This window comes from Pecten maximus, chromosome 6 (assembly GCF_902652985.1).
Source record: "Pecten maximus chromosome 6, xPecMax1.1, whole genome shotgun sequence".
Classification (NCBI taxonomy): domain Eukaryota; kingdom Metazoa; phylum Mollusca; class Bivalvia; order Pectinida; family Pectinidae; genus Pecten; species Pecten maximus.
Window position 1 is genome coordinate 36,468,981 of NC_047020.1, and position 27,439 is coordinate 36,496,419.

The 27,439-nt window shown below is 34.7% G+C and overlaps 1 protein-coding gene across 1 annotated transcript; it reads left to right on the forward strand.

Annotated features, from left to right (window-relative positions):
* Positions 1 to 516: 516 nt before the first annotated feature.
* On the forward strand, positions 517 to 27,439 carry LOC117329673 (chromosome-associated kinesin KIF4A-like). Its single transcript, XM_033887725.1, has 28 exons — positions 517 to 552; positions 1,931 to 2,163; positions 2,607 to 2,800; positions 3,529 to 3,618; positions 5,138 to 5,304; positions 5,726 to 5,940; positions 6,470 to 6,645; positions 7,359 to 7,423; positions 7,678 to 7,759; positions 8,397 to 8,533; positions 8,976 to 9,084; positions 9,538 to 9,606; positions 10,224 to 10,406; positions 11,163 to 11,266; positions 11,568 to 11,712; positions 12,078 to 12,188; positions 13,051 to 13,134; positions 14,034 to 14,150; positions 14,464 to 14,607; positions 15,335 to 15,438; positions 16,428 to 16,477; positions 16,849 to 16,928; positions 17,283 to 17,453; positions 20,599 to 20,670; positions 21,114 to 21,191; positions 23,258 to 23,353; positions 25,730 to 25,963; positions 26,433 to 27,439. Exons 2-28 carry the CDS (start codon positions 1,935 to 1,937, stop codon positions 26,724 to 26,726), a joined length of 3,600 nt encoding a protein of 1,199 aa, XP_033743616.1. The 5' UTR covers positions 517 to 552; positions 1,931 to 1,934; the 3' UTR covers positions 26,727 to 27,439.

Below are 27,439 nucleotides of genomic sequence, written 5' to 3' on the forward strand. Positions count from 1 at the left end.
GACAAAAATATTTATTATCTTTTTGCAAGTTAATATGTCACGACTAGAATGCGATTAGTCAAATGAGATGCATATATAGATCTATGTATTCCTTTTTTTCTTCGCGTTAAAGTTACAATTGGTGCCATTCCCGTGTGAAATTTTGCCGTTACTTTGCATTGACATTGATTTATCATGCGTCCCATTAGATTGAATGTACAGTTATATAAATATAAGGGTCAGACAATGTTATCTTAATGGTTTCAAAATGTGACGAACTTGAAAAGGTCGGGGGAAATTATTGAAACAAAATACTAGTGAAATAACATAAAGTTAAATATTTATGGCACGTCCTTATATTTTGTACATGCATATTCTTAATCAAAATATATTAATTATTTGTTGAATAAAGATTATAAATTGCTTCTTTCTGGGTTACTAATTTGATGTTGTGTGACCTTTGTATGGGAGGTAACTCTTTTTAATTGCCTCGATGCCGCCCTACCTCATATGAAAGCTCGACAGCGATTGGTTGATTTTTTGCGGCACGTTCAAAATACAGTGGGAAGATAGGTGAGACATAATCATGTTTTTATCTAAATATGTTGTGACACTAACGTTATGCATTCTCATTTTCATCATTTGTATATTCTTATGTGATAATTGAGTCTGTTTGAATTGTTATGACATCTAAATATGACAAGTTATATGGAGATCGTTGCCATTTAGCCTCAGACAACTGACAACATGATGATGAACATGGCTGAGAAATTTCGGTTTCTTTCTGTCTTTTGTCGTAAGGGATTCTGTTACATTATTAGCACAATACTACTTAACTACTTACAACCAATGCAGTAGCAATCAGTGTGTTTTTTCTCAAATAATCATTTGTATTGAAATGAAACGATGACGCAGTCACACATTCGAATAACCGTTACCGTCTAAACCATCTGTCGTATGGTGGGTCATATAATCTAAATAGGCATTCGACGACAGGTTGTGTACTGTCTGAGGTGTCCAATATTGTATTCAAATGATTTAGATTGCATACTATCACTTTGCAAGTTGTCATCCTTTCTTTGAAAGGGAGAGACCCCCGCCCCTCTTTTTTTAAATTCAATATTTTTTTCAGACCGATACCTTTGATCTTTATGATTAAAAAATCCATTCGTTTAATGGCAAGAAGTATCCTGCGAATGTCTTTCTGCTGCATGCAATTTTGAACATGCACATTCTCGTTTTAAACCTCAAGAAAGCAACCTGTATGCAAATGAATGGTCAGAAACAGCTACAATGGCACATACAAATTTTGGATACCCAAAGCTTTTTTTTTTTTAATATGGTATAGTGGTAAATGGCCCATTCTTAGACCCATCCATCTTTCTCAGTAATTTCTTCTATCTAAGACATGTGGAATGTCATTTTCAAAACAAGAATAAATAGAACAAGTTAATCAAATTAACCATAAACAAATAGATGGCTAAATGAAAAAATCATAACCTGTGCGACTGTGCTGTGTTGTAATAATTAAAGTTGAATATAAAAACAAACTTTGAGAGAAAAGAGGTGTAAACTGGGTGGTGTTCAGTTTTAAAATGTTAAACAATTTATTGATATGAAAATTTAATTAACGTGATATTTATCCACTTGTTTAGTAACTGTTTCTTTAAAATATTGAATCATTTTGTTTATATCATAGTTGTCAGTTTCAAAAAAAGATAACAACAGTAATGTTACGTATATCATATAACCTATCCTTCTTATAATTATGTTCCAGGGACTTGTGTAAATTCTTTCAAATAATAATAGTTCCAAAAGCTGTTAGCTCGCACTTGCATTATGCCATATCATAACCATGTTACAGCCTACCCGATAGGGGCAGTGTCGTATCCCTTTATTAAGTGTCAACCATAGCTGCTACAACCATACCTTTGTGTATTTTATTTTACAGCAGGATGTCGGACAAGGTCATCCCTGTCCGAGTGGCAGTGCGCTGTAGGCCACTTATCCCGAAAGAGGAAAATGAGGGGTGTCAAGTTTGTGTCCAATTTACCAAGGATGAGCCTCAGATCATCCTCGGAAAGATGAAGGCTTTTACCTATGACTATGTATTCAGTCCCTGTAATAGTCAGTCAGAGGTGTATGAAATGTCGGTTCACCCACTAATTAAACATGTATTTAAAGGTTTGTATATATATTACAAAATTTTTGTGTTCAGCGCTTGATGGTGATACCATCATCTACCTTTAGTTTTAATTATTACCTGTTAAAATTGGTTGGTTTAGGCAAAATATATTAAAATGATTTCAAAATCTGTGGCTTCATAAGTCTGCAGTTAGCACTGCATTGTTGACATTCAAAATGTTACCTGGTACAGGTAGATTGTACCTAATTGTAGGGAGGGTTCTGTTAGCATGTGTGGGTATACGTATCTTGAAATCTTGTTAGTAAACATCACCAAACCTACCAATTGTGAAATCAAAAATAAAATGGTTGTGTAATGTGGTATTGCTGAGCTCACAAATATTTCTACAGAATTAAGAATCTTGTGTAGTAATTTGATGATTTGTTTTTGTTCCTAACTGATAAGTAAAAGCTTTGTTTTTGTTTTGGTTTTTTTATTGTAGGATACAATGCCACTGTGGTAGCATATGGCCAGACCGGCAGTGGTAAAACCTACTCCATGGGAGGGTGTTATGAGGAATCTTTGAAGGAGGAGGAAGCAATGATGGGCATTATTCCTCGTGTATTGAGTGAACTGTTTGAAGGCATCCAGGCGAGACAGGATTATGAATTTACCACTAAAGTCTCTTATATAGAGGTAAGATTGATACATGTGCAGGAGTCTAGAAGGCAACAAGCTACTTAAAGTGTATGAAATTATTAATGTTTTCAATAATTTTAAAAGTTTAAATGTAGAATGGGCATTTGGCAATTAATTTGAATAATCCTGTATTTTGTCATTATCTTCTGTTAATTCATGAAAAAACTTTTTGAATTATACATCATTTTGTATTTTTGATGACTACAGCAATCCTGGACTTGGTGCCTCATACTTTTATTATCCTTCTCTAATACAGAAACAAGATTGTTAGTTTTCTGGAATGATTTGGATTTAAAAGCAGTATTCAAATTATCATATTACAAATTGAATAGATATTAGCAGGACTGTTTGTTACCATCAGTTGCTTGTCCTGTACATATCTCAGATTTCAGAGATCATTCAGAGACCACAATAAATATATATACACAGGGAAATCAGATTATGTGCAAGAAAACACTAACTTTGACTGAGGGGAACGTCAGTGTTTTGTCTTAATTCTCACATGATAGAATTATGTTTTAATCTATATTATCTAAAATGCTGAAATTCTTGTCAGTATATATGCATTTCAAACAGTATACGTAACACACTAAGTTTACAAGTATCAGAAAATATTTGTAGTAATACTGAGGAATATGTCACAATTTATTGTATGATATTGGATTAAACAATAGTTTACTTAGTATACTGTATATATACAATATGTATAAAACTTTTTTAACCAGATACACAATGAAGATATCAATGACCTTTTGTGTCCGCCAAACAAGAGGGAACCACTCTCGATCAGGGAGGATATTGATGGGGGAATCAAGGTAATAAACCAACACAATGTCCTAGTAACTTGTCCTGATAGTTCTTTTTATTTCCAAATTTACCTTCTGATTTCCATTGAAAAAATGTTGTGGAATAAAAAAAAAGATGAGAAAAAAAAATGAAAAAGATATAACCTACCATGTATGTTAAACTTAAAATTGAAAAATGCAGAATTGAATTAAAACTATGTAATATTGTTGGATAAGAGTAAGGTTACACAAGTTTATAATACATGTACTGATGTTTTCAGTATACTGCGCATGCAAACATACTCTTACAGTGCTCCAGATAGCCTGCGTGAATGTGTATTTACGCACAATTCCTCGCAAATAACGCAGGCAAAATCCGGATACTTGCATCAATAACGCAGGCAAAATCTGGATACTTGTGTCAGACATGGAATCCAATTTTTAGCAGATTATAATTCATATCACAGGAACACTTGTCAGATAAGCGTGTTATTAGTAAAGTGTTTTTATATGATCATGAATAGTAACAAAAAATGGAGCTTTCCAAGCGAAAACCACTGTGGTTATAAATTTCTATTGCGGTTTTCGCAGAAGGGAATAAAGTCTGAAAAGGAGTCAAAACATATATCAGAAAAATAACAAGTTATAGGTAGGAACAAATACTGAACTTTATCTAAACACAAAATGATTGATTCACGGACCTAATGTTACCCGAACATGGATGAAAAGTATTTTTTATATGGGCCATGGGCCACGATAGGACGAGAATTTTTAGATCACATTTCTGCTATTGCTAAAAATGCTTGAATTAAATAAAAGACAACAAAAATATCAATCCTTGTTGACATGTTATATATATATATATCCTAGATATATATTTTGTAACATGAACTCAAAACTTACCTTCCGTATCTATAGCAAATGTATTGAAAATTGTGATAGGTGAAAGTTATAGTTATGCTCAGCTGCTTGTTTCTTACACCATCAGTCAACTGCCAGCTTGTTCATTAGTCAATAACAACTTAACACATTCATATAGAATAGAAATGGCCGTTTATTTAAAACGACATTCATAATCAAATATCAACCTTACATAATATCATGTCATAGCATGACTACAACATATACTTCCATAGTATAATATATTAATGCAAGGTAAACAATTATGCTTGACTAGTGTAGGTGAGGGGGGAAAAGGCCTAAAGGTACCCTCCACTTTCTTAAGATACAAGTGAAAAAAAAACCTAGGGTATGGTAAAAACCCCACCTGTTCAAAAGTTATCTGGAGCACTGCTCTTAGACTATTTGGTGCACTTAAATTTTAGTGCATTTCTGAATTTTAACAGATTAACGCATTGATGAATTGGCACGCTAAAATAATTTTTATATAAAAACAGTATATAGAAAGTACAATTAGAGAAATTATGATAATTTAACGTAATGCTTCCAGTGTGAAAGGGCTGAAATAGGATTACTGCTAAATGATGTACATTTAGAGAACTCCTTTGAGAGTATTTTATCATTCATTGTAAATGTTGGATTTGTCTAGCTGCCAGGACTACAGGAAGTGGTGGTGGTGTCCTACAAGGAAACAATGCAGTGTTTGACACGAGGTTCCCACAGTCGGACCACAGGATCTACGGCCATGAACAACACATCCAGTCGTTCGCACGCCATCTTCACCATCACCATTGAGCAGAAAAAGAGTGATGATATGTAAGGATGCGACAACACTTAATACCTTCCATGAAGTTAGAAAACAAATCGTTTTGCTGAAATGCAGTTTGTCTTTCATAAGTTTAATCAATTGTTCTGGTAACCATACGGGTTTCAGATTAGTCTTATGACAATAGCTTGTCATAAATAACCAGATTGAGAACTATTTGCAATCACAAATTCCTTACATGACTTTTCTTCTCTTCATATTTGTGTCCAATTTTCAGCACTTTCCCTCTGACATTTGATAAAGAAATGATATAAACTCAACATACCATTACAATTTTCTAAATTTTCAAATTTTGGCTATTCATGATATCAAAAACTGCTGAGAAATTAGCCCTAGGTGAAGCTTAGCCGTCTGTAAACTTTACAGATAGTAAGAAAAATGCCTCATTTTAAATATTTTGCATTTTAACAGGGATGACTTCTGTAAGTCAAAATTTTACTTGGTTGATTTGGCGGGATCAGAACGAGCCAAGAGGACTCAAGCTGAGGGGGAGAGATTTAAAGAAGGAATAAACATCAACCGCGGCCTACTGGCCCTGGGTAATGTCATCAGTGCTCTGGGAGAGGAGGGCAGCAAGCGAAGCCATATTCCGTATAGGGATTCAAAACTTACACGCTTGTTACAAGGTCAGTTGCTGTCTTAAAGGAAATCTGTTTTTCTATCTGAAGTATATTTTATCACTGATAGATTTTGCATTTGGTCAATCTTCAAAACACTCTATTTTTCACAAAATTGTCACAAAAATTTAAGGGCTAATTCCTGTAAAACATCTACCCCACCCCAGGACTCCAGGTTTTGTTAAGGGGTACTACCTATAGAATTTATTTAATAAATTACATAGAGGTAATAGGCAGGCAATCCAACCATGGATAGAAGTGATTTATTGTGGAGTACTGGGGTCAGGTAGATATTTTAATGGAATAGTCTTCAGAGTGCAGGGTAATTTCAAAATGATTTTTTTGAAAACTCCGTATTAATTTTCATGGTATTAAGATTCTTATTCCAGTCAACCAGTCTTAAGTAGATATGTTTTTTGGTTACTTGGGGGAAACTCATCAGGAGTTTCAGTCAATACTTTATAAATGGCAGACCAACTGGAGATCAGTTTGAATACTGAAGGTTCAAATAAGTAAATAAGTCTATTTGTGTTTACAGATTCACTTGGTGGAAATAGCCATACTGTGATGATTGCATGTGTTAGCCCTGCCGACTCAAACATGGAGGAAACACTCAATACCCTACGTTACGCTGACCGAGCACGAAAAATAAAGAACAAGCCGATTGTCAATCGGGATCCGCAAACAGAAGAAATAATGAGACTGAAATCCCTGGTGAGATCCCAACAGACTGCAGATCCCATCTCTATGATTGTAACCCCTACTGTTTGTTAAGTATTTCCTCAAAACCAGGCAGTGAAGGTTCCCTCTTGGAATACTAGATTATCTTTGTATACTATATTGTCAGTGTAGATGAAATTCTGTATATACTAGAGCTCTGCTGTCAGTATACACATGATATTAGTTTTGTTAGTTTTCTTGATAAACAGAATATTGCAGAAACAACAACATAATAATTTGATAATTTGGAGATCATCTTGGTGCAGAGATTTCCTTTTACCCTAGTTTTACTGTAGACATTAGATACTTTCCCCAAGTGAAGTTTTGCCAATGTTGCCCCCAATTTCCCCCTAAAAGCCAAGTAGTTGATGTCTGTAATACATATCAAGCCTTCATTGATCCAATTTTCTTCTTTTGTTTATTGATTTTGTCACACAAACACACTCTCACATTAAAAATTTTGAATCACTCAGTATTTCAAAGCATAATACCAATAAAACAGCCTCATTTAAAGGTTCATGTGTCAGATTTTTGTAAAATTTCCAATTCTTATTTTCAAGCTATAAGTTTACCAATGAAAAAACTCAAAGACATTGTTGGGAATAAAACAGAGATGAATAAACTGAATATATATTTTTGCTGCTGATATGTTGAATGTTTCTCGGTGATGATGTTAAATGGCTAACTGGGTCATTATTTGTGTTTAGGTACAGAAACTACAGCTTCAGTTGATCGGAGGCGGTGTAACCTGTCCAGACTCAATCTCTACCATGTAGGTACCTACACAAATATTCACCAATAAACCAAATTATTGTTTGTGTAATATTTTTGTCTCATTCAGATCCTGAAACAATACCAAAGGCTTGATCTGGCCTTGGGGGAAATATCTCCTTTTTGGGTTAATAAATCCTAGTATTCACCTGAAAACAGGTCATAACAATTACTTGCTTTGACAGCTGTCTTCAGTTCCCAACCACGAGTCCTTAACTACCACTGTGTTATTATGAGGACCTGTTTGTCTTGCAGAAGTTCCTGCAGTAGTTCGACCAGCGTAGAGACATCAGCAGAGGAACTCCGAGCACTCATGGAAAAGAACAAATTACTGGAGGTAGGAACAATCAACTTTTGATAATACTTATATATACTTATTAGAATATATGATACTTAATGATATCAAACCTAGGGCAGTAGGCAGATGTTATTGTTGTTTCAAATTTAATTATTTGTAGCTTTGTTTTAGGATGGATATAAAATATATTTTAACAAAATCAACTTAATTTCGCTTTGCCATGAATAGTACATTTGTAATTTCTATCAATCTCCATCCACCAGTCATGTATCTTAACACAATTGAAGTTGTGAAAGCTGTGGCAAAAGCTTAACTATAATATCACAGAATTTATTGTTCATCAAGAAAGAAGCTGAAAGCTCTAGTGGCTTTCAAAGGTTAAATGTCGAAGGTCGCTTGCATGTTATTAATTGTTTTAACTGAAGTTACAGCAATATTATTAAACAAGATGTTGGAAACAAAAGATCACAAGAGGAGAAAAGAAAATTTATAAACAGTTATACTTCAAAGTACAGAATAGGATATCAACACTTACATAAGCTTCTCTACCAGACACTTCTATAAACTCCCATAAGAGACACCTCTATAAACTTTTGTACCAGACACCTCACATTCATGTGATGGAATTGGATGACAACTGACCTAATTGATATAATTTTGTAATTGTTTGTCCTAGGCGGAGAATGGGAAGTTGTCGACGGAGCTCACAAGAGCAGTGGACCAGAGTACAAATATGTGTGAGAAGGCTATTAGAATGGAAATGAAATGTGATAAGCTCAAAACTCGTCTTCAGAACCTTAAAAAAGACACTGGGTAAGGAAACAACGATGCCTTGGAATTTACTAGTTGACGTATCAGAATTGTCCTATCACACATCATCACACAAACAGTACTGACATCTTATTTCTAGATACAGATGTTTAGGTTACAAAAATGTTGTCCTAGCAAAAAGCATGCTGTTGCTAGTAATTTGAGTTGAAAATACACTGGTAGATGCTGCTTTGTTGCAGCCCCTGCATTTTGGGACTTTGAAAATGTTAAAAGTTTTCACTTGGTGAAGCACTGCACTCCATTGATTTTCCAAATGTCAAAGGTTCTTTTCTCTTTACCCTTGACAGGGATATCCGCAATTTTACGGGTGTGAGATTTTCTGATCTCGCCCTAGGGCTGTCTGTCTCGCTCACTTTACTTTTATTATAGTATCTATCGGTATAGTAATATCTTTAATTTAAAAATTAATTTTAATTTTTTTCAGACTTGACCTGGAAGTTCTCAGCTCCAGTATTGACGTTGAGAGCAGCCCAGTCCTTAAAGAACAGCTAGATAAACTGAAGGATCTGGCTGATAAGATGAAAGCAGACTCGGTCAGTATTTTAATAATTTTGCTAGACTAGCAATATTGATATGCTTTTAAAATAAATATAATTTGATAACTTCTTAAAATTGTATTTTGTCATGTTGAAAGAGAATAGCTAAGTGAACTCAAATATGTGCTATTTGTAGTAGCCCTACAGTAATTACGATATCTGTCTTTTTGCTTGTCTCAGAGGGGGGGGGGGGGGAATGTAAAATTTAAGCACTACTGGTCTTTCAGGCAAATTTATGTTTAAAAAAAGTAGGGAAAAAAAACTGGTCCGATGTTGAAATATAGTGGTCCAATTAAACTAAATTTAATAGCTTCTAATATAATTACTTAATAGGAAAAGGTAAAATTGCAAGAAAATTTGTACTTGCCTATTGTCCTTATTGTTATCAAGACAGACATCCTGTAGAATTTTCGTACAAGTCCTCTTACTTGTGATTGTGAACTTTTTCAGTCGGAGGAAGACAAGGACCTGGTGACAGATGTAATATCAGAGGAAGATGAGGAGGAGGAGGATGAGGAGGTAAAGTTGCAGTGACAATAATTGTAATGATGAATTGTTGTTACTGAAGTTTTTTAACCTGTATCATGTTACAATGTTAATGAATGGTCTTACTCTTTGTCAGGGCTGATGTTACAGTATTGTTATGTCAATGCATTGATAAATAGCTCAAAGTATTATACAGTTATAGCTTTTATGAGATTGATTCATTGTTTAACTTACCTAAAAAAAAATTAATCAAAGTCGAAGCCCATATGAGTTTTTATTTGGGAATCATGTGGCATTACTCAAGCCAATCAGGATATGTGAAAAATATTTTATATGTTATTAGTGGCGACTACATAATATGTAAACACCCATGCATTGTAGTTCAATGCCAAAGTATTGAACGTTGATATATACTACAATGATGTCCCTGAAACTTGATTTAGTCACATTATTTGATGTTATACCAATTGTCCCAATTTTTATGTTGATTTTTAAATTCAGAGTTACATGTAGTTAATGTTACATATGTCTATAACATGTTAAAGTAAGAAGGGAGGTTAAAAGACAACCAAATTTGATTTAGCATCTACTGTTAAGTATCATATCATTTACTTAAGAGATTTAACAAGATTTGATTGTTGTGTTTGTAGGGACAGGAGTGCACCCCAGAGACGCCCCAAAGCAGGGCTCTGTCTAACGAGTACGCTCTGCGGCAGGCCCGCATGAATCGTGAATTGCTCGAGCTCAACAAGCTACTGGAGAAAAAGGAGCACCTGGCCTCACAGATGAACAGAAGTGACCAACATATGGACGCAATGAAAAAACAGTATGAGGTATCAAGCTTGTGTAGGCATTAATCCACTCCAGTGATTAGTTTAGTTAGTGATGGGCTGATGATTGAAAAGGCAAGTTAATCAGAAATTTCTGGAAGTGTTTGTAATTCTTTGGCTTCTCGTATTTTTGTCATGTTACCAGAACAAGAAATAGTTGATTTGTATTTTAGTGATGTATTCATCGGTCGTTTACTAGTGATTAAGGAGATTTAAATATAGTAACTGTTTTGGTGTGTTTTGTGTAAGTGTTGAAAATATTAATGACAAAAGCTAAGACGTGTATTATTAAATGTACTTGAAATGAACATACTTTTCTACATAAGACTAAATTTAGAAAACTGATATTGATAATGGATCGATGTCTGGTTTCTGATTATTGATTCTGAAAGTGAAACAGATTCCCAGCACTAGTTCTAGTTCACAGGAAGACATGTTTATAAATTCTTGGCACAAAAAATCCCAAAGAAATCATTAATCTTTATGTACTGAATGTTCTAATAGGCAACTCTGAAACAATGACAATAACAGAAGTTATACTATCATATGAAAATAATTCATTAGTCCCTACTGGAGTTTTGCGTACTGTTTGTCAGTCTGTGTATATTTTATCTGGTATGCTTGTACATGTACCTCATTGATAGCCTTGTTGGTTATGGAGTTATGTCCCTTCCTTCATATGTCTCGGGAATGTTTCATGTACTATACATATTTCTATACTAAAACAGAAACAATTCATGAAACATTTTTCATTTACAGACTGCTATGAAAGATTTGGAAATTGAAGTTACTATCCTCCAAAGAGAAAAAGACGAGATGCAATCGGCACTAGATACTGCTCGTGTCAACTCTAATGTTAATAAGTAAGTATGCTGATTCTGCTTGATGAAGTTTGAAATAAGGATAAGATTTTCCTTTTTATGCCCCCGCCATGAAATGGCGGGGCATATAGTGTTACCCACATCTGTTCTGTCCCGTCCCGATGCTATGTAACTAGCTAATCTCAGTAACTGCTGGGATTTTGGGATGTCAGGTGGCAGCGGAGAGCATTTTATGTCTAACAGACATATCTTAGTTTTAAAAAGTTGGTCTTTCCAGATGTTGCTGTCAGATCCTTTTCTATGGAGAATATAAAATGAAAATATGAATCAATGTAATTTGTAGAGTCGCTGAACAAAGAAGGAAAAGACTTAAAGAACTTGAGCAGCAGATCTCTGACCTGAGGAAGAAAATGAATGAGCAAACGAGACTGTTGAAGATGAAAGACTCCTCAGACAAGCAGGTGTCAAAATTAAATACAGAAATACAGGTACGTAGTGGAATGAAATACAGGTACATCTTAAATTCTAATGCATGGAATGAAATACAAGTATGTCTTAGATTCTAATGGAATGAAACACGTCTTAAACTCCAATGAAATACTGGTTTAGTTCCTGCTTCCAAACAAAAGTTGATAATGTCATAGTTTACTGTAGTGTGAGAATGCTCTGAAATGGGACATTTACTTAACTGTACTGATTGGTGTCTACCCTTACATGTGATGTGTTAGAGCAAGATGTGAAGTTAAGAAAATTTGTGAATACATTTGAGTAAGGCTTAAATTAAAAAGAAAATAGTAAGGTATATCATATTTGAGAATGACTTGAAACAATAACTATTGTTCTATTTGAGCAGGACTTGAAGCATCATCGTGTAAAGCTGATGAAACAGATGAAAGAGGAATCTGACACGTTCCGTAAATGGAAACAGAAGAAAGACAAGGAAGTCTTACAGCTTATGCAGAAGGTAGTATTTAAAAGGGAATGTATTTTTAATTTGAAACAGACTGTAATCCCAGAGTACTGTAAACGTACTTATTTTAGCGCAATCAAATTTTAGCGCATTTGCAGATTTTAGTCAGTTAGCGCAATGATGAATTAGCGCATCCACAGAACTTTCTATAGAAATAAAACGTACAAAAAGTAATTAGCGCAATCATAATTTAGCGCAAGGCTTCCAGCGCGAAAAGCGCTAAAATAAAATTACCGCTAAAATATGTACGTTTACAGTATTCATTTATTTGAAACTGACTTTATAACCCCAGTGTTTTCATCATTTGACTTTTTGCTGTGAACAGTGTGTAGTGATTCTGTATGTGAGATTTTAAACTTGCTTCATTAGAATTTATAGAAGTTAACTTTGAGAATATTTTTTAAATAATTCCCTGGAGCTTTTAAGTTGTGTCCACTTCTGGAAATAAGTCTGACAAATTAAAGGGGATAATAAAACAAAAGCTGTTAGCTTTGGGGATCTATCATGTTACCAGTTGTACATCGTTCAGTATTTTACTAGTTGTACATCCTTCAGTATTTTACCAGTTTTATCCTTCAGTATTTTACCTGTTGTACATCCTTCAGTATTTAATACCAGTTGTACATCCTTCAATGTTTTACCAGTTGTACATCCTTCAGTATTTAATACCAGTTGTACATCCTTCAGTATTTTACCAGTTGTACATCCTTCAGTATTTAATACCAGTTGTACATCCTTCAGTATTTAATACCAGTTGTTCATCGTTCAGTATTTTACCAGTTGTACAGATGAGAATACCTTTGAAAACTATCATTTGTACTAATTATCTTTTTATTTTTATTTTTTCATGTTACAGGACAGAAAAAGGCAATGTGAGATCGCAAAGCTTCAGAGAGAAAACCAAAAACAGTCCAGTGTTCTCAAGAGAAAATCAGAGGAGGTAATTGTCAGCTAGGTTTTATCTAAGATAAAAACAGGCTCCCAGTTTCATCAATATCTTCCTTAGGATTATCAGGATATTCCTTTCTTAAATTCTCCTCCCGATTCAACAATTATTTCCCATGCAAAATTTTTAGTTATGGAAATGTATAAATAGCATTAAAATCTAGTCTCGCTAACAGGCTTGTTAAACCTAATTACAGACGTATTTAACTTGTCATATTTTAAGCTTAAAGGTTTCCATGTCCCATTTACTAGCTGAATTCATCCAATGATAATAATAAAAAAAAATCTTCCATTTATCTCTTAATATTGGGATATCTTAAAATCTTGAATTTAAAAGTCATAGTGTCTACAATATTCATATGAAAATAAATAATTTTCAGTGCAGGGAAACAACTCATGTTGAAATGAAATTATTTAAATAAAAACTTATAGTTGATGATGTCATTCTAAAAAAAATACCTTCCACTGATTTGTTTTCACTGACATTTCTTAATTTCAAAATATTTTATTGTCAACACAACAAGTATAAAAACAAGGTATTTTTACATAGAATATCATCAAGATTTGGTGTTGGCAAAAGGGATTGGACAACAGGCTCAGCCTATATTAGTCCTTTCACTGACATGGTTGTAATTCAAGAGATATTGACAATTGCCTTCCGCCTACTCATTGTACCGATAATTATTACCTGCCGATTTTCAGCATACAAAAAGAAAGTTTCATGCGATTTTTTTTCATTTAATACACATTATGAAGTAATATCAATGAAAACAGTGATTGATGTTTTTGTGAGTATACATCTCATATCCTATGTGTTTAAGTTATAATTAAAAAAAGAACAGATAAAAAATATTTGAAATGCTGTATCAATGATATTTTCCATTGTGTACACAGGCTGCTGCAGCCAATAAAAGGTTGAAGGAGGCACTGGCCAAACAGAAGCAGGTCCTAGCTGAGCGTAGTTCCAAGTTACAGCAGTCTGATGCGTCGTCCATTGGTAACAGAGTACGGGTAAGTACTTATCCACTGTATCCTAGTGAGGGATGCACAGTCCCACCAGTTACAGCATTTTCATTTTGAAATAAAGAAAACAATTTTTATATTTATTATATTTTACCTGAAGTATTCATGAATTTATACTTTTCTTTTGTTCATAGTTCTCTTGTATTGCAAAATGAATCAATATTAAATTCTTAAAATGTATTTTGAGAGAATAAAGAAAAATATGTGACATTCAAATTATATTTTATCTTGCCAGCAATGATTATGTTTGACTAAAAACTTAGTTTTCAAATCTAAAATAAATCTTTTATTTGTTTATAAGACATGGCTGAGTCACGAGTTTGAGATCCGTGTGAGTATCCGAGAGGCCAAATACCACCTGGAAAGCCTACTCAATGATCGCAAAACTCTGTCTGAACAACTCCGCCAGCTTAAGGTGAAGATAGGAGAGGAACCACCCAAAAAGGTATGTAACAATACAAGATCATTGTTTTATTGTAAATGTATAAAAACATGTCCGAGCCCTGTACAGTTAGACTCCTGTTTAATCTTGTCTTTTCCATTTGTTCCCACCTTATATACATTTTGAATATGTTTAATCGAAATCTGTATCAATTGATACTGTGTCTAAGCTCCCCAACAATAAAAGATTGTCCTATCATAAATCTCTTATTATCCTAATTTATTAAAATCCCAAATCTAAATTTTAAAAAAATTGAGCTAAAAGTTATATGAAATTTTATGTTTATGATATTTTCCATTGGGCACAGGCTAATGCAGCTAATAAAAGGCTGTTAATTTCAATTTTTTAAATTCTTGTCCAGAGATTAGATGATTTTTCTCCATGAGACTTCGTAAGACTTGCTACCATGACATGTACATTTTAGTTTTGATTTCTTAAGCAGCAATTTGATTGAAAAAAAGCATCTTTCAATATTTTACAAATTATTAAGAATCCGTTTCACTTTGGTATCCACTGTTCCGACTTGCAGTACTCTTTATTAATTATTATGAAAAAATTGTGCTAGTTAAAGTTACGTATTGTTTTCTATATTACATACAGTACACTGGGATGCAAATTTAGATATATCAACTGTTTAAAATTTTTAACACCTTGAAATTTAAGTTCCTGAAAATATTTTATGGTAAAGAATTATGACTCATTTGTTTTTATTAACACAACGTTTTGTTAGAAATTTGCGTGGGAGAATTCAGACTGCTACAGAGTTGAGGGAAGCTTTGAAGAGGAATCAACTAAGAACCAAATCCAGGTTGTTGAACAAGAGATCAATTTGAGGTTTGTATAAAAACTGGGTTTTGTCAGCTCGCCAGGACGAAGTCCAAGGGAGCTATTTGTATACCCTAGGTGTCGGTGTCATCCATACACAGCTAGGTTAGATTTTTGATAAAACAATGTTGTGTCAATACTAATTAGGATACATTACTTACATTACCTTGACTTTTGACCTACTTTCAAAAATTAATTCAGAATTTCAACCCATTAAATGAGCTATGTTGTCTTCTGGATAATGAATCAACATCAGTGCAATTGGGTAATGTTATTTGCGTTAAGTATAGAACTTACTTGTACCTTAAACAAATTCTACGGATGCCAAAGAATGCTCACCATTGGTAACACAGTCGTGATGGCTCAGACGGAGACCATGGGACGATTGGTACACTTTTCATCATTTCCCAACAAATATTTCTTCTGGAATTTTGACCAATCAGAAGACCGTTTTTCTTCCACTTTTATTTCATTTCGGCTACATACAGTAACACTGGCCTCTACAGATTTCCTTTTGATAGTGAAAGACCTGTTTCAAATACATAATTTTAAAAAATTTTAATTTTTAAAATTTCAGACATCAACGCTTTCATGAAAAATTCATTAACCATTAGTAGCACATATTGAATGTTTTTGGTGGCAGCCCCCATGACGGGGATCCCCAAAATGTTTCACCCAAAAGAGTTAAATACAGTTTAATACATATGGTGGTATTTGATTGGTTGCTATTTTTAGAGCAAAACGAGATTCTCTGTACCAATAGTCCCACGGTCTCTGTCCGTGAGCGTCGGTACCATGTGTTTCCAACGATGGAGAAAGCTCTTCATTCAACAAGTACATTTACAGATACATACATCATTGCTGTTCCATCTTTAGACACAAACACTTACTTATCTAGTTTTGTTATGACAGATTTTGTGAATACAGTGAATTGGGTATTGTTCGTTGAGGTAATTTTGCATTTACTGTTGACATTGAATTTTATGATTTTATTACAGGAATGCCCAAATCTCCGACCTCCAGCAGAAAATAGTTGATGCTGATCAAAGTAAGTCACAGCGTTAATTGTTAGTATTTACACTAAATTTATGGTGTTTGATGTTGTAAGGTGAAGCTTTCAGTGGTGCATCTTGCATCTGTTAAAGTGGTTGGGGTTGACTAGATATGTAGTACAACCGTTGTACTACATATCTAGTAATGATCATCTCTAGCTTTTGGTACTTTAAAATAGACATTAAACATCGTATCATTTTTGAAGATATGGTGAATGTTATAATGTTATACTTTGGCATGTGTGTGTAAAGAAAGAGTATTTTAAAAAAAACACTTGCATTTAAGATATTGGTGAAAAATTATGAAAGTCAAAAGAAAAAAGGAGAAATGGAAAGCAATTTAAGATAGCGAGTGTTTGGGTTTCAGACTGTAAAGGAAAAGCAACATGGGAAAGCCTTCACACAATGACAGAGGCCAAATGTGGGATGAAATGGCTTTTAGAACAGGTGAGTTCCTCTGACACAGCCATGAACTGGTTCAAGATTTATCATGTGACCGACTCTCCTAAAAGTCTGATATACTCTGTGCCAATGATTGCTATTGTATTGGTTATCAATATAGGTCAACAAGATTCTTTCCCAAACTAATGATTAAACTCAAAACTTATGATTTTGTCAATTAGATAAAATCCAGAAGAATATTAATTTTATTCTCATGTGTGAAGGATGATATTTTTGCCTTTCTGAATAATGGATTTCAATCATTATTTTCACAGACCTTTCAACAATTGTAATAAAAGTTGTATGATCTATGTATGATTACTTGAGACCTATTCACGTTCAACTTGGCTCTTTTTGTAGGCTGTAACATCTCGAGTAGAAGTGAACCGTGCACAAAGCGAACTTCGAGACTCACAAATGAACCATGTTGACAAGAAGGAGGAAATAACGGCACTGGAGAAGGAAGTAGCAGCCCTGAAGAAAAAACATGATGCTGTTATGACAGAGCTACAGAAAAAACATGAGGAAAAGGTGAGAATAGGAGGCTACATTGAAACCTGTCCAAACGGACCATCCAGGGGAGATAACAGGGCTTGATATCAAATTGGGCTTTACAGGCAAGTTTTGTTTAAAATATGGAAAACTGGATGGTCAGGTGGTCTTTGCAAAGTAATTTCTCTATAAACAGTTTCCATGGGTACAGTGCTTTGTCAAGATTTTAATGGTAGACAAATCTGGTGTAACACCAGCATGAGTTTAGCTATAGGTAGCTGAACAGGGCTAGAACTTTATTTTCAAAACCACTAGTCAGTCGGGCTAGCCATTCAAAATTTTACTAGTCCAAATATAAATTTCACTAGCCCAGTCGGGCTAGTAAAAATGAAAGTTGCTAGCCCGAAAATATTGGAAATATAACAATGAATATAGATGTGAAATTGTGACATATTTATTTCGATGTGAAATTGTGACATATTTATTATCATGTTTTTCATGATATTGTACATGTACATGTATGTGTCCTCATGTGTAACAGATCAGCAGTAAATACTTAACTAATCTGTTGTGATAATAATCAGGATATAAACTGTGATATTAATAACATCATAACTTAAATTAATAAAATAAATAAATGAGTTTTGGAATTTGGAGAAATGGCAGAATATGGTCGACCATGCTTTGCAACATAGAACGCACTTAAATAATGCATTGACTCTCTTTTGTACAGTATTTAACTTTTGACCCCGTTTGCACAGACATTGAACTGTCAATGCATGAGCAGTTAGTATCCATTTTCTCATATTAAAACAACCCTTAACAAAGGCACCCTTACGATCATTCATCTCTGGATAGGCCTTGCATACCATGGATTGTCCTGTGGTGTCTTATTTCGACCCACGGGACATTCTTGTTGCCGCTGTTCTTTGAACTTCCGTTCTCGTTTGTGATCTTTTTCTCTTTTTTATTACTTTCATCCTCATTATCATCAGAATCACAATCACCCACTTTCCGTTTCCTAAGACGTTGAATGTAGCCGCGGTCCATCATCAGTTACTACGTATACGAACGCTTTTACCATGTGTCAAAAAACGAGCTGTCAAAAACGAACCTGAGTGTGCCGTTTATAATTCTTTCGATACAAACGCAAACATGACCAAGACTTACCATGTGCTCAACATCGGAATCCTCGGACTTCATTATGATCATAATGCTTTCGGAACTCTCGGGCGCTTACACACGGCAACATGTCGAGTGAAAACGGAAAGTGGATGATCATTTTTCAGCGAACATACGAATAAATAATACACAAAGGTATGTGAGTTGTTTATTGAAATATTGTCGGGCATGTGACACTGTGATTTTTACTAGCCCGACATTTTAATCAAATAAAGTTCTACAAGATTTCCACTAGTCAGTCGGGCTACCGGAATTTCAAACCGCTAGCCCGGGTAGAAAATCTACTAGTCCCAGACTATCGGGCTACCTTTAAGTTCGAGCCCTGCTGAAGGTTTTGCAGATATAACAATTGTCAGTGTCTGACTGTCAAAGTTGATGTTGGTTAATTAGGATTGAAGTGGTGTTGGCACAATGTGCTATTCTTGTCTCACCTGTTATGAAGTTACGAAGCAAGACTATGGTGTTACTTTTACAGCAGCGACGACGGTGTTGTCAACATTTTACTTTAAAGTTTTGCATTTTGATCTGTTTCTCAAAAGGTATAAGTACAGCTTTAACCAAACTTGATATATAGTTAGATCATGTAGTGGACATTTCAACACAGTCTTTATTTACGGAATATCTTCCAGAATTTATGGTACAGTGACTCTCAAAATTAGGGATACTGGGAATCTGTGTATAGCCCAGTTTCTCAAAAAGTATTGATGATATTTCGACCAATGTGTTACTGATTTCAGAATGTCAACACATCTTGCTTTGTTTTACTTAACCACAAAATTATGTTTAGCTTGGTGACTTCTTCCAAAATTAAATCCTGATTGTTCTATTATAGGAGAAAAATAATTTGAAAATAAATTGCCACATCCATTTGGAAATTTTGATTTTTTTTCACGTATACTGCATCTTTGCATGTACAACTTGACCATAGCATAATTATATCCCCTGCAACGAAGTTAGGGGGGTATACTGGAATCAGGTTGTCCGTCTGTAGACACAACGATGTAACGGCTACTCCTCCTAAACTACTGATCCGATTTCAACGAAACTTCATGACAATAATCCTTATACATTGTAGATGTGCGTAATCTATATCACGTCGTAATTTTTTGGTTACCATGGTAACCAGGGCACAAAACATAGTTTTTTGGGCGAGTTTGTAGATGCAACGATGTACCGGCTACTCCTCCTAAACTACTTATCCGATTTCAACGAAACTTCATGACAATAACCCTTATACATTGTAGATGTGCGTAATCTATATAACATCGTAATTTTTTGGTTACCATTGTAACTAGGGCACATAACTTAGTTTTTTGGTCTACTCCTCTTATGGTTACCATGGTAACCAGGGCACAGAACTTAGTTTTTCCATGAAAATAATCCTTATACATTGTAGGGGTGCGTAATCTATATCACGTCATAATTTTTTGAATAAATCCCATTCACACTTTACCTTTCTCATAACCTTTTAAATTTTTTCTTTGTTATAAATTGATCAATTGAAAAGATTTTCTCATGTGAAATCATTTCATAATGTCATGTACAACAATTTATTCATAATATAGATAAAAAAAGAATTAGGGTAACCAAGAAAACTGAATACGACTAAGTGAGATTTAACTGTATATCTTGTTTATTGTATAAATGAACACATAGTAACGATGGGGGTTGCAGGAGCGGGGGGTATGAGTTGGCCCTCTGGACGACAGTTCTAGTTGTTACTAAGAAGTCAACATCATTGACCTATATCAGGAGATTAGTATTCTTTTTAGTATCTTTGTTTAGGTTACTGCAAGCCCCTCTTTTAGTAAATTGACAGGCAAGATTTTATGTTAATTAGGGAATGTTTTAGGTATACAGATTTTAATTGATCACAGTACCATAAGAAATAAATTAAGTAGAGATACACAGTATTTTGGCAATATATTCAGTACATTGCATAATTTTGTATAATTATATGTTTTGTTTATATAAATATTAATATCTGGTTGTTATTATCCAGGTGCTGTACCTACTACAGCGAGTGAAGAATAGCCCTGGGGATGGAGAATCTCAACAAACATTACAAATCCAGGTTAGACAAATTATTTTAGATTAATGTAACTATTAGTTTACAAAGTCATTGTAACCAACTTCATACCTGCAAATGTCTATTTATAAGATTCTTAAGAGATTGCATTGTGAAATAGGGGAGAGCATTCAGAATAGATTTTAAAAGGGGTTTCCATAAGAGCAATTCCTGAAAAATGTGTGAGAGGGGCGAAAAAATGCCTCCCACCCCTCCCACACAGATAATTTAGGAACAGCCCAAACATAAACTTTATTACTCATTTCTAGCTGATTAAAACAAGGTGTAAGGTATCCTGTGTGGCATGTTCCAGATTTGTATACTGTGTGTAAAATGTTTGGAGGGACAAGCTGACATGTGTGATGGATTCTAAAAACTCTTAATATGTTAAGTTTTAATTTTTTTGTTTGCTTCTTTGTGGAAAAAAATATTCTAATCTTTTTAAATAGCAACAAGAAATTGAAAAGCTAAGTACGTTACATGAGGAGCTGTCCAATAAGACTGAGGAATGCAACAATCTGAAAAAGGTTAGTATTTTATCATTGTCTTTGATATTTTATCATGTGTGAGATTGATATTTGTCAAGTGTGACAGATATTTATGTTATTTGTGACTGATATTTATGTTATGTATGACAGAATTCAGCCTAATTACATTTTGATAGACACCTTTTTAGTTTGTGGGAAATTTTTATGTACTGCTCCATTGTCCCTTTCCACACAGGTAGGGTGTAAGAATTGTACTTGTTGCCCCCATTGCATGATCCTAATTTCTTCATCCTATTGTGGCCCTTCACACTGCCTCACTTTTTTTGCCTTTATTTGAGCATTCGCCCCTGTGTTGTGCTGCTCCTGCTTAACACTCTGCATTTTAGAGTGGGACGGCAGATTTAGGTGTCCTGCTAAAAGTCTTGCTTTAGGTTTGCTTTAGTGAAGTATCACAAGGAGACAAACACAGACATATAGTAACCTCCCAAAACACACATACGCCACACACATGTGTCTCGCACACAAGGGAGGCCATCCTTAATTGACCTTAGCTGTTAATAGGATGCTAAACATTACAAACTAAAACATATATATACATATATATTAGAGAATCAATATCATGATACATATAATATAGTACATACTATACTATAGTCCATGTCTATGTATTATTGATACAGTATTATACATACAGTCAAACTTGTAATAGCGGACATCCTTATATAGCGGACACCTGTCCATAACGGACACTTCCAGGAATCCCCAATGAAAATCACTATATAAATATCATGTATATAGCGGACACCTTCCTAATGCGGACAGCGGACACTTATTTTTGTCCGTAAAGTTGTTAAAAATTCCGTATAACGGACACGTGAAACCATAGCCGTGTTGATATTTGTGTGTAAAACGTTTCTAAATAACAAGCAGAGCCTTAATTACTCAAGTCCCCTGGCAGCAATGCTAACTTAGGAAGCCACTTCATCAGTCACTAATTTTCCTGTTACCTGTAAGTTGCTGTAACAATGGGCAGTAATTACAAGAGAGTGACCGATCGCCATCGGCAGAGGTGTTTGTTTACTCAACCGGTGACAGCTAAGCTTAGCCATTCAACCATAGCCTAGACAACAAGAATAGTCAGGGGGTAATTAAATCATTATCAAGACCAACAAAAGAGGGACAAAGCAATAGTTATGTCTGTCATAATTGTTTTACTTACAAAATACACCGTATGCAAATCTGACAGGGCAGGCACATGGTTGTCAGCCGCCATTTTCTCACACTCGGAACTCCTCGGAATATGACTACGTAACATATGAAGAACAGCCGAAGAGTTCCGAGTGTCTTTGTATACACTATACTAATTTACTGAACCAGAAAACGGTATTTATTAAATTAAATCCCTACATGGATTTCAGAAAATATGTCTCAAAATAAATGCTTAGGGATTATAATTATCAGAGGAAAATGCACTTTCATTTATAAAGAGTTAATGTTGTAATAGAAAAGATATTTCAAACATATTTATTTTCCAAAATATTGAGGATTAATGAAAATTGTTTTACTATGATAAGAATTACCTTTACATTTTTGACTATGTTGAGTATTTGTCTGAATAGATATTCAGTATAGTATGATATTGTGAAGATTGGTTTAAAAACTATAGGCTTAATATAAATTATTAAAAATATCAACTTCAATTTTTGTGTCAGATGATCATGAATGATTGAAAATTAATTAAGCATTCATCTTTAATTATTTGTCTTTTATTCATTTGTTTAAGTGTTTAAATATAATAAATCAGGAGACAAATAGTGTACTATAAACAGACTGGTTTGTTTCTTCGTTTATAAGGGACATAACTCGTTGAACCTCTCTATAAAGGACACTTTTGTCTTGTCCCTTAGGTGTCCTTTATAGACAGGTTCGACTGTATATATGGACTGTGGGTTGGGAATTCGTGCAAAGTTGTTTATGGATTAACATCTGGACAACACAGGTGGTCAGTATTATAATGTTGTCAGATTTGGTGTGTATTTAGTAATAGGGGTTATTTCACTGTTTCTGTCATGGCCTTCTGTAATTGATTGTATTATTATTTGCAGCAACTGACCAAAGCTACGTACCAGCATAGAAATCTCTCCTTATTGCCAGACATCGAAAATCCAGAATCTTCTCCGTTCTTCTCTCCAGAAATAAAGGTTTGTACACTGTAGATGCTTTGTAATAACGCCAGAGTCAAGCATAAATGTTATGTAGTTATAGTAGAAACTTAAATATTCTGTATATACCAAGTAGATAGTTTTTCTTGAAAATTTGACATATTTTGAACATTTTTTGGACCTGAGGTTTTGGTTAAAAACTGCCATGCACTCATTAATAGCAATAGGCTGCTGGTATTTTGCCTGAAAGTTCAGTCAATAAAGGCAAAAAAAGGCTATGTGGTAAAATTGAAAAATTAATTAATTCTTTTCAAAATTTCAGCGTGTTGGATTTTGGTTTAAGGTAAATGTTGCATTAAGTTCCCTTTACAGCAGAACAGGAGCAAGGATATACCGTATTTGACCTAATAAGGGCGCCCCTACCTTTTTTCAAGGAAATAAATCTTTGACTGAGTGTCAAAATGGTGTTCAAAAGTAATAATTCATGTGAAATATTTTGCTACTTTATGTGTTCAATTTTCTTCAGCAAATTAAGTAACTGGAACACATGTTTTGGCCACATTTTGTGTATTCCTACAGGCTACAGATGACATGTCAGTGCAAAGAGCACCCAAAACTAAACACACATACAAATAATAACTTACCATCTTTATTTGAAGGTAAAGTAAAGACTTCATTCTTGTTGATAAATAACTTTTGTTCAGAACGCAAAGCTAGCAAAAGACATTGTAAATAAATTATTAGGTCAAAGAAAACGATGTCTGATATGATCTGGGAAATCACCTGTTTCTATAAATAGAACACAAAAGAGTTCCATTTATCAGAACATAAATGGTGGAACACACGTTCTCTGGTCTAAAGATCAGCTGGCATGGTGTACAAGTTTACAGGAGTATTCAAGTGATGGTTAAGCTGAATATATGATAATGATTAGATATCTTCATCTGAAATATTTTTATGACTGAATATTTTACTGTTTCCACAACCTTGGGTATTCTGCTATAAGGTATAGCCTGTTTCATAAAACTTCAGAATAACGAATCTTAATTAGGGCGCCCCCACTTTCAATTACCCGCGCCCTGCGCCCTTATTAGGTCAAATACGGTATATGTTTCTTGTTCATAATGAAAACAAGGATTTTCTCAAAGTATTTCATGTCAGTCAGTGAGACTTAAACAATAATATTTACATTTTGCACCGTAGTCTCCCATTGCCTCAATGTTAGTCTGGGTTTCATCTATGAGCGGATAGACGCCATTCCATTTAATTATCTGTCACCCAAAGTGCATTCATATTTTCAATAAATACAATCTAACAAGCATTTAATTGTTAAATAAAGCAAATAAGGTCAGCATTGTGTGATACATGTATGTCAATACAACCTTGGAACAGCTCTGCAATCTACAAAACACAACACACTTTTCTGCTGATTTCATTTTTAGCTCACCTGGACCAAAGGTCCGGTGAGCTTATGTCATGGCGCGTCGTCCGTCGTCTGTCGTCCGTACGTCGTCCGTCGTCCATCAACATTAATTTTGCTTCAAATCGCTACTAGTCAAAAAGTTTTTATTGGATTTTGACCAAATTTGGCCAGAAACATCCTTGGCAGAAGGGGAACAGATTTTGCATAAATGGTGACTCTGACCCCCCGAGGGGCCAAAGGGGTGGGGCCCCATAGGGGAAATAGAGATAATTCCTTTAAATCGCTACTAGTCATAAAGTTATGAATGGATTTGAACCCAATTTGGTCAGAAACATCCTTGGGGGAAGGGGAACAGATTTTGCATAAATGGTGACTCTGACCCCCGAGGGGCCAAAGGGACGGGGCCCAATATGGGAAATAGAAGTAATTCCTTTAAATCGCTACTAGTCAAAAAGTTCTGATTGGATTTTGACCAAATTTGGCCAGAAACATCCTTGGGAGAAGGGGAACAGAATTTTCATAAATGGTGACTCTGACCCCCGAGGGGCTAAAGGGGCGGGGCCCAATAGGGGAAATAGAGGTAATTCCTTTAAATCACTACTAGTCATAAAGTTATGAATGGATTTGAACCCAATTTGGTCAGAAATATCCTTGGGGGAAGGGGAACAGATTTTGCATAAATGGTGACTCTGACCCCCGAAGGGCCAAAGGGGCGGGGCCCAATGTGGGAAATAGAGGTAATTCCTTTAAATCGCTACTAGTCATAAAGTTATGAATGGATTTGAACCCAAAAATGGAACTCCATGCCTACGTTAACACTGAGCCATCTGACCACCCTCAATAGGAATATACCACACAGTTCATTGACAATTTAACTCCTGATATATGGCACAATTTTCACAGCCTCTTGTCAGCAAAAGAAGAAATCCTTTCTTTTGCTTCATGATAAAAATGACTGCTATTTTATAATTCATTTCGACTTCTTATTTCAGAGAAAAAAGAAACAATCTGTGGCCCAGCAACCAAAGAAGAAGTCTAATAGTCGACTGGTCACTTATGAGGAGCATGCTCTGGATTGGGAACAGGACAACGATGAAGAAATTCCTACTGACGATGAGAATGACCCAGACTGGGTCAAAACACCAGTATTTGTAAAGAAGAAAAGACCATCGCGTAAAACAATGATACGAGATTCAAATAGACGCTCGATAGAAGATTTACAAAATGTAGGTAGATTATGTGTACTTATATATTTGTACTGAGATGTGACTATTGTCACATCAGGTGTGTTGACTCCAAGTTACCAGGGAATGGAAGCAAACTTTAAGAAATGTTTTTAAAAAAAAAAGATTCCCAAATTGGAAAAGAAAATTATACAAAATCAGGCATAAGATCGAATGTTAGAAAATTGCTATTAAAGAGAAAGTTACGGTGTAAAGAGTACATGTATATTGTGAGGTGATATGAACATGTTGGTTCTAAAAGATAATAACGCAGAGCCAATATCAGATATTGCCAACTTCATTATGATATTAAGAAGATCCAATCAATGAAGTTGTAGGAAATAAGGTATGTTCAAACTCTTGCATGTATATGAAAATCCCACATACCGGTATTTATTTAAGCTCCAATGATTATCACCAATTTATTTTGTAACTACCATTGTGAAATTCGTCTTCTACATTTTTTCTATAGGACATGTCAAACAATACAACGACCTCGTCCCTAAACAGTACGTATAATCTGGAGGACAATGCAGAGGCCATGAATCCTCCAGCTGCTGTAAAACCCAAGAAAGGCCGACAGCAAAAACGCATCCTTGACAATATTACAAGCAACCAGAGTGTGAGGAGCTCTGATGAATTTGAATCTTTACCGCAGAAATCTCTCCATGAGGACAGTGAAATCAGCTCTTTGTCGAAAGGAGCAAAGCAGAAAAAGCGAAAGCTGCATAGTGTTAGTAACAGTTTGTTTGCACCTTTGGTGTGATTAAGAAGTATAGTCTCGTTAGACCTCTACCCATAAAGCTGTTGGTTTCCAGATACCTCATTTGAAGTTTTGCTGCTTTTCTATGCCATGCTTTTGAAAGGCCTGCATTATGATTAGGGTAGAGTTTACCCATACACAGAATGTTTTTAAAACTCTTTATGGACTTGTCTTTATCATTAGACGAACATGTGATCATTGCGTGCCAGTATTTCCATATTGGATCCAAGATTTCAATGTCATGTTGTTAATGAATGTTACAGATATTTCATTTGAGTTTCTATAGAAATCAAGAAGTAAAAATGAAGACTAGCATGGCAACCATGCTTTTCCTGAAGATATGAAGGATTGTGACTCTTGTCGATTGATGTATTGACAAAGAAAACAGTTTTACAGAGCAACCAGCTTGCCACTTGATCAACACTACTTTATTTCAAGCATTGCCTTGCTTCACATTGAAACTAGCCAGTTTCATATGTCCCAGCCATGTGACTTGACATTCAGCTAACCAAACAGTCACTGTAAAATTGGATACAATAGTTTGTGGTGCAATAATGTTAGAAACAGCTCAGTAGTTTGGTAAAAGTTTAGAATCTACTAGAAATCTTGTTTGATTGATAAATTGTAAAACAAGAGGCTCAAAGGGCCTGTATCACTCACCTGGTTTATTTGAGCAAACATCAAAGTAATTATGTTCCATTTGTTAATAGCTTCAT

Bases quoted from the DNA above. Each gene is read 5' to 3' on its own strand.
- LOC117329673 (XM_033887725.1), top strand. From the start codon at position 1,935: ATGTCGGACAAGGTCATCCCTGTCCGAGTGGCAGTGCGCTGTAGGCCA. The intron at 2,164-2,606 runs GTTTGTATATAT...TTTTTATTGTAG, and splicing joins AATTAAACATGTATTTAAAG to GATACAATGCCACTGTGGTA. The intron at 16,929-17,282 runs GTGAGTTCCTCT...CTCTTTTTGTAG, and splicing joins TGAAATGGCTTTTAGAACAG to GCTGTAACATCTCGAGTAGA.